Source organism: Athene cunicularia (assembly GCF_003259725.1).
Source record: "Athene cunicularia isolate RWA chromosome Z unlocalized genomic scaffold, athCun1 chrZ_part1, whole genome shotgun sequence".
Classification (NCBI taxonomy): Eukaryota; Metazoa; Chordata; class Aves; order Strigiformes; family Strigidae; genus Athene; species Athene cunicularia.
Window position 1 is genome coordinate 12,760,696 of NW_020799142.1, and position 11,363 is coordinate 12,772,058.

An 11,363-nucleotide genomic window follows, 5' to 3' on the forward strand; every position below is an offset into this window, starting at 1 on the left:
AGATCTTAAAAAAAACTTTAAATTTGCACATATCGGGATTGAAATATCAGTATTACACATAAAACTTGAGTTGAAATGCATTAATAATTTTCGCATTGCATTCAGATCTGCTTTCAAATTTAATCCTCCAAGCAACTACTTTCCTTTTTGAGTGAACTGACTTGTGGGGGACAGAGAGGAAGACTTCACCTCAACTCCACCTTATCCCTTCCATCTTAATTCAGCATTTTGGGCCTTATAAAGCACATAAACACTGCCTGTGTCTAAGGTGATCTCCATTTAACAACAGAGCATTGCACGCTGGTATCAATTTTCTTACTACTTTCATCAGCTATTGATACAGATGAGACATCTACTGAAACAGGTCACCTATTCGTGTCGCATTCAGTCCCAAGATGGCCATTGACTTCCTCCCATGACTTCTGCAGAGGCTTTGCTGGCATCTCTGCAAACCTTCCTCTGCCTGAAAATATCAAGACAGCCTAAAGCCGCAACACTGTTTGTAACCAATGGCATCTCTTCCACATCTGAATGCAATCCTCGTTAGTCCAGCACATTTATCAAAACACATTTTGATGAAAGGTGACTTATGTTGATTATGTAATGGTAATAACTTAGCATTATTTAACAGTATTACATAACTGTGAGTGGACATAGGGAATATTGCTTGAGTTCGGTGCCATCTTCCCCTTGAACTTGCCTCTTGTATGTCTAGCTTCCTTTATAATGGATATTTGTAGAAAGTTCAAACAGAAACTTTGCTACTTCTTACTTCTACTTCATCTAATGTGTTCATATTTGTTGTATGACTTACTGTATATGGCCAAAAGAGACTAAAAAAAACACACACACCTCCTCAAAGATCAGTCAGAGAAGGTGGCCTTTTCTTTATTGTAATTAGAAGAATATTTCCTACTACTGAAGTACTCCTGTCCTTTTTTCCCCCTCTCAAATCCATATCCTAATGGAATGGCTGAAGATTACTGGATGAATTTAGGTCTAATACCTAAAAATTTTCTATTTTCAGTTATGATTTAGAAATTCAACCTTCATTCTAAGGATTAAGCATAGAAAGTGCTTTTCTCTCAAACATTTCTCAAGCTATACACAGAACTTATGTTAAAGCATCCATCTTGGAGCAAGCAGGTACAATTTCCCTCCACTTGTGGTTAGACCACTGGCTTCACAATATCCACTCAACAGAGTCCATAGGTGAAAAAGGAATATTTAAGCCTCTAGGTGTAAGGATAATGCAGCCTTGATGTGCAATTACATTTATTTATAAATACACTGCAAGGACTGTTTCGAACTAATGAGCTCAGGTACTAGCAATAACAGGACTACAGCCTCACAGAGCTCAGAATCAGATAATCAGCTGATTAAACTTAAGTTCAGGCAAGTTCTTTCATGTGTGCTTCTCCAGTTACACTGCTAAGCTTACTTGAGACAGCTAACTCAACAGGTCTTGGGATATTCAAAGAGCTACAACTCAAACTTCAGAAATTTAATATGCATATCTGTTTTCTCCACTTTTTATTTTTCCACTATGACAAATGATTCTTAACAATTTTCAAGTTGCTTTTATAAGCATTCCAGGGAGGGTTAAACTATACTTCTCCACCCTTCAAAACAGTCAAGCTGCAAGAACGTCTTCTAATTAGGTATTCTACTGCTTACAGTTTGCTTTGATCTCAACAACAATCAACTTCTCATGTTCTGATGATACAAGCATGATTAAGCAGCAATCAGTGAGTTAAAGGCAAAATAATAAGACAGGAATACAGTATCATCTCTTCTCATCTCAGACTATTACAAGATGCAGACTCCAGACATGTCAAAGAATATGGAAACTATGTTGCTAGGTGCACAGGAAAGTGAAAATCAACTCAACTATGCAGGTTGATTGAAGCCTTAAATGACCAAGGTAACTGACAATGACAAATACAACCTAATGTCATCTCAACCATCAGTGCACTGAGAACCATTTAAAAATGCGTATTTTATAGCAGATTATATTTATTTCATCTGTAGAAGACAGCTTTATACTGCATGCTTTAAAAAAACATTTTCTGTGTAATTATAGAATAGCTCACTTCTATCTCTTTCTACTAATTCTGGAAGAAGTTTAACACGTGGTAGAGTGCTTCAAGGAAGCCTTTGAGGAAGGCAGTGAAAAGACTCCAGGACACACTACACGTAGGCAGTGCTACTGAACAAACCACATCCTGCCAGTCCTCATGCACACCTGCCTATTGAACCTTCCCACTTTTTGTAGCCAGGACCCAAGTGGTGTTAACACTGGTGCTGGGCTGCTACCCTCTCTCTGCTGTGGTGGGGGAGGGCTCTCAGGCAGCTGCCACTGAAAAGACTTTCCAAACTGAGTACATCCAGTCCTATCATGCATCATGAAGATGAAAGCATTCTGAAACATACTTCTGCTTTGATATACACGAGAAAATGCAGGAAGTAAAGTTTCCTACAAAAAGGCACATATGATAGAGCTTGGGCACTGGCTGCCATCCTTCCCCTGCATGCCATGGCACCCCAGGTTCTGGAGCTGGAGACAAGCCAACAGAGCCCACCAAGTGTATCTCCAAAGACAGTTATGAAATCACAGGGCTTTTTATGGAGTGGCACATGCATAATTAGTCCCATAACTGGAAGAAAGGAAACAATTTTTATATTGTACAGAGGAAACAGGGAACACTTATCTACACCAACTGGCCACCATTAATAAAAACAATCTTTTTAAAATGTTGCCACTAAAATAATCACATCATAGTTATGATAAGCAGCTGTATGGAATAGAAAGCTACCAATTCCAAAGAGGTTTCAAGGTAAAAGTCATGTGATTTTATGCCCAACTTTCTCCATCCATGAAGCTGTAGCAAATATTTTACATTGTAAGGCTTAATGAGCTAATTGCCATTTTCAACAATGTTAACGAAAAAAAAAATATACAGCATAACATTCGTGAAAACTCTGATTTCTACCACTGCCAAGTGTTCCCCTGTATGAATAAGAAAAACCTCTCCCTTCCAAGTCCTGCCCGCAAATGCCAACCCATGGATAAAAGAACAGCTTGTTCTTCATGGTCCATAAAGATGTTGATCTTTCTGCTAATTAGTGATGAATCTCTGATGTAAAAACCACACTGAGAATCCCCAAATTCATTTCAAATCAATCACACATTAGTTACATGGAAACAGCAATAATTGCTGAGCATATCTGAATGACTGATGACTCAGAGGTGGCAAGCTGATCAAAGCAGGAATATTAGAGAACAAAAAATATATACATACCAAGATTTCTTAGGTTTTAGCTATTCACTAGATCATTAGGTAACTCCACTAGTGTAAAGTGCTTTAGGAGCTTTAGATTAAAGATTCTAGAAAATGAAATCTGTATGTGTTACATCACCAGTATTTGTGTAAAATCAATTTAAGGTTAGCAAGATAACAGCCCCACACAATTAGAGACAATTAGCCCAGCAGGAGGTCTGTTTCCAGACAGCTATTGATGAGATAACAGGCAAGAGAAGAAGTTCAAACTATAGGTAAATGTATTTTTGGGGTTTTTTATACCTAACACAGAGCTTATCAGTACAGTATAGAGACAACTGAGTTAGCTGCGGTGCTCTGAAAAATATAAATTCTTCACAGTAATACGCTCTCATACTTTTCAGAAGTAGAAAGGGAGATAGCAATCTTCAAATGCTGCAACAGAGCAACTGAGGAGGCTGAACAGTGTTGGACTGAACAGTGCTGCAACTGAGGAGTGGGACATGAAAGCAAGGCCAATTCAATTTGATTGTCCAACTGATTTGCCAGGTTAACCCCCTGTTGGTAAAAGCTCATTTAATTTCTCAGTCTTTGACATTGCTTTTCACCATGAATTCTATTTAAACACCTCTGAACACAGCAAACAAGAATCTGTAGACAATTTAAGCCAAAAACCCTCTGACTGTAGACAGCCCTTTGAAGTCTGAGGAGATAAAGAGATCAGCCACCATAGAAAAGCAGTTCTTTAATTAAACATCATTTCCCTTCATTATAAACAAGTTTTAAAGACCCTGTCTGTGCACTGTTAGGAATCCTTAAGAAGGCAATCTAAAGCTCGTGCAAGAGGCATTTAAATATACATGTATGCACAGAAGTCTGTTGTCCCAAGAAGAACAGAGCTGACCTCACCTGACCACCCCTCACTCTCGGTCTGTCCAGCACTCCTCCAATGCCCCTGCACCCAGAGGGCACCAGCATCCTTCTGAAGCAATGATCTTTTTCCTCTGTATTTGATCTAGGGCTATTAAACAAGTAGCTACAGCTCAGCTTTGGGACAGATCTATTCCCAGAGATAAAAAAACTATCCATTTACCTCTATTAGTATTCAGCCCTGCTGGATTTGAACTATCCTGTTTTATAGAAACAAATTAAATTTTATTTTTGTTTTTATCATTAATGCTACTTATGCTCAATGGCTCAATAATATTGTGCTTTTAAGAGCAAAGAGAAATTCAAAGTAACACACAAAGCACAATTCACTTATTTTCTAACATGTGGAGTGAGCAACAAGCATCGCCATAGGAATAGTCCACAAATTTGTAAACAAGGACTCTTCTCTCTTGCTCTACTTACCCCCACTTGATGCATTTCTACATGTTTAGAAAAGGTAACATTTTTGAACAACAGAGAAAGAGACTGTAAGCAGTTTTAAAAATACCTTCAGAACTAATTTCCAATGAACTGATACCCATTGCTTAACTCTTAAGTTAAAAAGAGTATCAAAGACAACAAAACAGACAAATAAAAGAAGACAGTCATTACTCTAAAGTGGTATTAAAGTTCAAATACTTTTCCAAGTAACAGTTTACAATTATTTATTCCCCTTATGGACTATGAGTATCTTCTCAGAAACATTAAGATTCAAATAGATATTATGGAGAGGATGTGTAACCAAGAAGATTATCAGCTCATATATTTTAATGACAGGCCTTCTCATTCCCCCATCTGTTTGCTGGGGTTTTTTTTTAATGATATTGGATTCTGGTTATTTCAAACCAGAACAGTGAGCCACTCCTAAGCATTAAAGAAACTTAAAAATCCCCAAAATTTAAGTATGTTATAAAAGTAGGTGAATGTGAGTCCAAGGTAACACTGAAATTATTAACTTCAGATTACTGAGCATTTGAAACACTTCTAGCAAAATATCTATCTGCAGAAATTTATTTTTTTTTTAAGCTTGAAAGAATATGAAGAACCTTCTGTCATCAGAATGACTTTGATTAATTTAATCAGTATCCTGAAAGCTGTTAAGATATTTAAACTATTTTAAGATAGCAAAGCCTTAGGGTATTCAGGTTCATTTAAAGTGCATTAGTAATAAAGCAATTTAACACCATTGCACACCATATTTCCAAAACCTGATATGAAACGCTGCACAACATATTGCAAGCAGAAACAAAAGCATATCCATTTCCCTTTATAAAGGCCCCAAGCAATAATTCAAGCATAGAGATAAAGACCAGAGACTACAGCAGCAGAGTCCATTTGCTTCATTTGCTTTTGATTAGGCTGCCTTCTCCCTCCTTATCTGGAGGGCTTATACAGGAAAGTTCAATTTTTAAAGATAACCACCTCACTTTTAAGTAAAGTAAAAACTTACACCAATTCCTACTGAAATAGTAAGTAGTGTCTTGGCAACTTTCAGTTTTAGTAAAACACTAGTTGGGTCTACACTTCTAGTTTCAGAGGAGCAACACTCCAGCAAAGCCAGAGAGTTCACCAACACAGTTAGCAAAACTGACACTTCAAACTGCTTTAAGTCACTGATCTTTTATGAAGCCCATACTAATCAAATACTCTTATATTGTTTCTGAAATCTTCATAATACAACTCTTGGTAAAAATGAAGTTGCAAAAGAAACTGCAAATCTTACCCTAGTGACACTAAAAATCACAGCAATGATTATGCGCCGATGTGACGCAAGAAGTTCTTGTAGTAGTATCTTGTCTATATAAAGCATGAGACAACCTAATTTTTAAGTTAATTAGGTAAAAAATATATTATTTGAGACTCATTATAAGCATTGTAAGTGATTCTAAGGTACTGATTACAGACAAAGAGAAGCATTGCAATAGTTTCTTGGAGCTTCTACCAGCATAAGGACAGGGAGAGGGGTAGGAAGTGAGAAATGCAAATACTTTAAAAGCACTTCCCAGACAATTATGGCAGAAGAGTCAGCTTTTTCCACCATGGCAGCATTTTTCATCCCCAAGCAAAAAGATCTCTGAACAATGTGCAGAATCTAGAGACAGAAGACAATCACATCTCAAGTAAACATCATTTCAATTTTATCTAACCTGAATTACACCTGTTTGATTTTGATATCAATCAACATCACTTGAACAGATAAAACAAGATGTTGAGCCTCATATTTATCCCTTCCACAAAATTCACTGAAATCTATTGTCCTTCTCACCAAATACTTAATATCCTGCTCTTCACAATACATTCTTCAAACTGTTAGAATTTGTGCACTTCACGAATATATTTAATTGCCAAATTCTAGTAAATTTAAAAATTCTTTTGCTTGAAATACACAAAGCAAGTGCCAATGTTTTCACATTAATTTCACTCCACAAAACCAGTCACTCTTCGGTGACCACTGCAGCCATACAGCTCCCAGGACACAGTCATGATCTCATCATCTGGCATCTTCCAGAGACACTACCAGGGCAGGGAGAGCCACAGCCAATAGCTAGCTGGTAATGTCACTCCTCCCTCACAAGGACTCCACCAGATAAACGAGGCTGAACTGGTTTTACTCTAATGAAATCAGGTCTAAAGGGACTACCTGTGCACTTCAGTTCCTTGAGGAAACAAGATGTATGTGACCCCATGGATGAATGCATGAGAGTACGTCTCAGACAACACTTAAGTCAGCAAACTAAGTCAGCATTATAAGTGCCATATTCCTGAAAATTTCAAGAAATAGGTCATTTTCAGACTGTGCTTAGCCACCTACCAGCACCCCATGGAGGCAGAGCCTCAAACATGAGCTCACCCCACTGACAATCGAGGAACCCATGTGTAAGAAACTTTATGGGAACTCCAGGTGGAGCTCACACCATCCCCAAAGAGTTCAGCGACAAGGCAAATGCCAGGGGTCAAGGTGTCATCAGCTCCATAGTTGCTAAGCCTCCAGATGACATTACATATGCCCCAGGCTCACCAGTCAGAGCTCCTCCAAGGCTTCCTCTTCTGAGCTGTCTTCCATCTGCACTCAGCTGCCTCTTAAATTTAGAAGACTTTCCAGAGCCAGAATAGAATTCAGGACTGCTGGATTTTCGAAAAGGCATAGGTCGGGGGGGCAGTATGTGATCAAGCTGCAAAGAAACAGAGAAAAGAAATATGTATATATACTGTTTAAATGCTTACCTTTACCTAAAGGTTATGATAGAATCTAAAAAAACCAAAGTGTTTACAAAAATGTTAATTAAATTGCTAACTGAAACCAGAAATTTTACAAGTGCCAGACTTGCGACTGGCTGTGTAGGAAAGCTGGCTGTATAGGAACAGTTCACACCACCTCCAACCACAATCTCACAAAAGAGGCATTTTTTGTAGCAGTTCTGTCTTATGATACAAAAAAAAAAAAAATTAGACTTCATCGTGCTCGATCTTCCATAAAGCAGTCTTTTTGCAGGTATGAACCATGTGAACTTGCAACCTACACGATCTGATCTTGCCGACGTTTCTCCCCAGTTTCTCCTCAGCTTAATGTGAGCAGTCACTAGATGGCACTGTACTATCAACAAAATGCAAACCACTACCAAGTCTAGGAAAACACTGACAAATAGATTTATAGATTTATCACCAGTTTAAAAAAAAAAAAAAATCTTGTTTATAAAACAGACATGCATGTACAGTGACTCTGAAATAAGCGTAAATACAGATCTTCATTCTTCAAAATCTGTTCCTGTCATCATTCTTACAAAACCTTTTAGCCTTCTGATCTTGACTACGTATTTAATGTATCAATATATTATTAAATTCAAAAAACCAAAATGAGCAAATACAGGCAAAAGAAGAAAGAGCAGGGATGTGAGTAAGCGAAGTAGGAGTTTTACATGCATCTTTCTCCTTTAGCTGGTGCAGTCACATGGTGTCACTATTTTGCAAACCACTGAAATGTTTCTCTTGTAACATTTAAACTGATTCTTGCCACAATTTCTTAGGAACCCAAGCACATCAAAGTCTTTTAGATTTTCACAGTTCATGTACTAAGACTTATCAGCCATCCCAATCACTCACCTACCCAGCTTCTTCATCCTTTCTGGCCACTGAAAGGAAGAAGTCAAGGTCACCCTAGTCACCAATGAAGATGCATAGCCAAGCTCATTATTGCTTACAGTTAATCCCACAGAAAAGTACTGTATTGCCTACAAAGCACATCGAATGCCATGTTTAGAGTTTCTTTTGTATTTAATATTTCAGGTTAGTTTGTGGTATGGGTTTTGTTTTGCTTTTTAATCAAACTGCAGCTTATTGGAAGTGTTTGCAGGTACACTCTTCTAAAGTATCAAGAAACACTGTGGTTTCTGAATCTGCTTCTTCTGTGTATTAAGTATTATTCATGTTCCAGACACTGAAGTAACTGATGAACTCACAGCCCATGCCTTTAGCAGCTTCCTAAATTGGGAGGTTTTGACAACAAAGAATATTTATTTAACCATTTTTACCATTTATCTTTTACAAACACAGGTGTATCACAGATATTCCTATTTCCCAGTGCTGAGATCTCACACAGTGAATTTATAAATCAATTAAAAACGAAATAACTGACAACAGCTGGGTTCTAGGAAACACTATTTTGAGACTCTCACATAAGTCTATAAGCAAATACTCAAACTTCTCGCTGACTAGATGGCAACGATTGCTTAGCGTTGCACTCCAAATGACTTCAAGCATCTGACAACATGATCTGATCAATGCTTTAAGTGAATTATTGGCAAAAACTCACGCACTTTCTTAGAAAAAGGTTCACACTTTGAAGTAACCAACCACATCTCTTTTTCACAAGGTTCATCAAAGCTTTAAACAACAAAAATTTTTTAAAAATTTAAAATCAACAAATGCACTAAGCTCCTTGCACTTTAGCACTTAAGTCTACACAACAAAATTAGTGTCTTCCACCTTGCCACCTTTTCCACTTATAATCATGTATATAACCTTTATGCTCAAGTCACTCCCAGAGTGAACACACTTGTGCATTCCACAACTTGATTACAAAATTCATCATTTCCAGTTAAGCTGTGCTCCTTTTCCACAGCTTTCAAGGTTTCAGAAGAAACTTGAATATAAGGCTATAGTACAGAACAGCACAGTAGTATCCAGGCCCTCAATTCATATGTAAGATGCTTTTTCACTATCTAAATGGGCAGCTTCAGAAAAGTATGATGTTTGAAAGCTAAAACAGATCAACCCCCATCAGCTCATCATTTTAACAGCAATGCCCTGCCAGAATTATCTTGCAAAGGTGCCTCCTTATTTGCTATGTGACTCTATCACATTAAAATTTCTGTTTGACACAATTCCAGCACCAACTTCGGGTACACAAGTTCTCAGCAATACAAACTTCTCCAAGGACTTGCATGCGAAGACAGAAGGAGTCCCTGCACAGCTGGGCACTGCGTCTTGGTGACTGGGACAGAAGTTACCAGCCAGGAGGAAGTCATTTTGACCTCACATGAACTGGTTGTGCCTGAGGTCCCACACGCAGAGGTTCTTAGGAACAGCACTGGGGAGATATCTTTCCCACCAACACTTTCCAACATGATGTCCCCAGTTTGAAAGTACATATGCAATCCTCTGACATGAGAAACATGGGGATGAAATGCAACTTCAGAAGTTTTGCATTTTTAAATACACAGGGTGAAATTCAGACTCCTGTGAAGGAGAATGTTATTTTATTACATGGAGTTAACAGAACAAAAATAAGCATTCTTTAATATGACAAATTAAGGACCAAAATATCACAGCAATATTAGGTTTCACTAACTGTTTCTTGAGGGCAGAAGGTTTTTTTAATATAGGAATAGTCTAATTCAATATTGTAGATGACATACAGATCTGCCAGCTGGTTTTCAGCTGGATGTAGAGAACCGTATCTCCTCACCTGCAGCAACTGTACCAAAACACATTATATGCTCTAGCACTACAAAGAAATAATATGGAAATACAAGATTTAACGTTTTCATATTGATGGTCAACTCCTACTTTATGAAACAATTAAACATATACCAACAAAGCATTTCTGGAAGCTATCCAAAGACTCGCTTTTGCATCTAAAGGGTAAAATAAATTGTAAGATATTAATTGCTATGTAACCCTGCCACTGTAAATCATCATTACTATAATTGTTATATGCTATACGATGGTGTTACAATAAGAAAGACTTAGATTAATGAAGAATGAACTCCGATAAAAACTGAGCAAAGTGCAGTAGTGATGGAACTAGAACCGACTTCAGATTGCAACAATCCAACACCACACACCACCTTTCTATTGTGCCCAGTGTCACCTGCCCATGGCACTGTACCAAAGCCCAACCTTGTTCTGCTGACGGAGAGAACTTTGCACCATCCCTTCCGCCCAGACTGACTGTTATGATAAATGGAGCCCAAAGCCATGATCTGAATGAACTCAGACATTTTACAGGGATGGCCCACAGACTGCAGGAATGGTATCTGTGTATATATTAAGAAACAAGAAAGGTGGTCATGAATAATTGGGATGTACTGAAAAGTGTGGGAACTGGGCATGACACAAATGGTATAGAATAAGGGGTGGGTATTGTCCTGGTTTCAGCTGGGATAAATTTTCTTCTAGTAGCTGGTACAGTGTGTGTTTAGAATTTAGTGTGAGAATAATGTTGATAACACACTGGTGGTTTAGGATTTAAGTTAAACTTAAGGATTTTTCAGTTTCCCAGTCTCTGCCAGTGAGGAGGTGCACAAGAAGCTGGAAGGGAGCACAGCCAGGACAGATGACCTGAACTAGTCAGAGGGATATTCCATATCATCGAACATCATGCTCAGTATATAAACTGGGGGGAGTTGAATGGGAGAAGTGGATCGCTGCTCAGGCATCAGTCAGCAGGTGGTGAGCAACTGCACTGTGCATCCCTTCTATTTTCTTGGGGTTTATTTCTCCCTCTCATTTTTACTATATTCATTTTCATTACAGTTACAGTTATTTTAAATTATTATATTTTTAGTGTAGTTGTTAAACCATTCTTATCTCAATCCACAAATTTTACTTTTTTTTTTTTTTTTTTTTTTTTTTTTTTTTTTTTTTTTTTTT

At 37.8% G+C, this 11,363-nt stretch overlaps 1 protein-coding gene across 7 annotated transcripts in view; it reads right to left on the bottom strand.

Moving 5' to 3' along the window:
* MAST4 (microtubule associated serine/threonine kinase family member 4) overlaps positions 1 to 11,363 on the bottom strand; it is a 315,990-nt gene that overhangs the window by 219,485 nt on the left and 85,142 nt on the right. For all 7 annotated transcript variants that reach the window (XM_026865288.1, XM_026865287.1, XM_026865290.1 and 4 more), the window contains exon 3: positions 7,231 to 7,384. In XM_026865288.1, the coding sequence (XP_026721089.1) occupies positions 7,231 to 7,384 (154 nt within the window). The remainder of the gene's footprint in view (positions 1 to 7,230; positions 7,385 to 11,363) is intronic.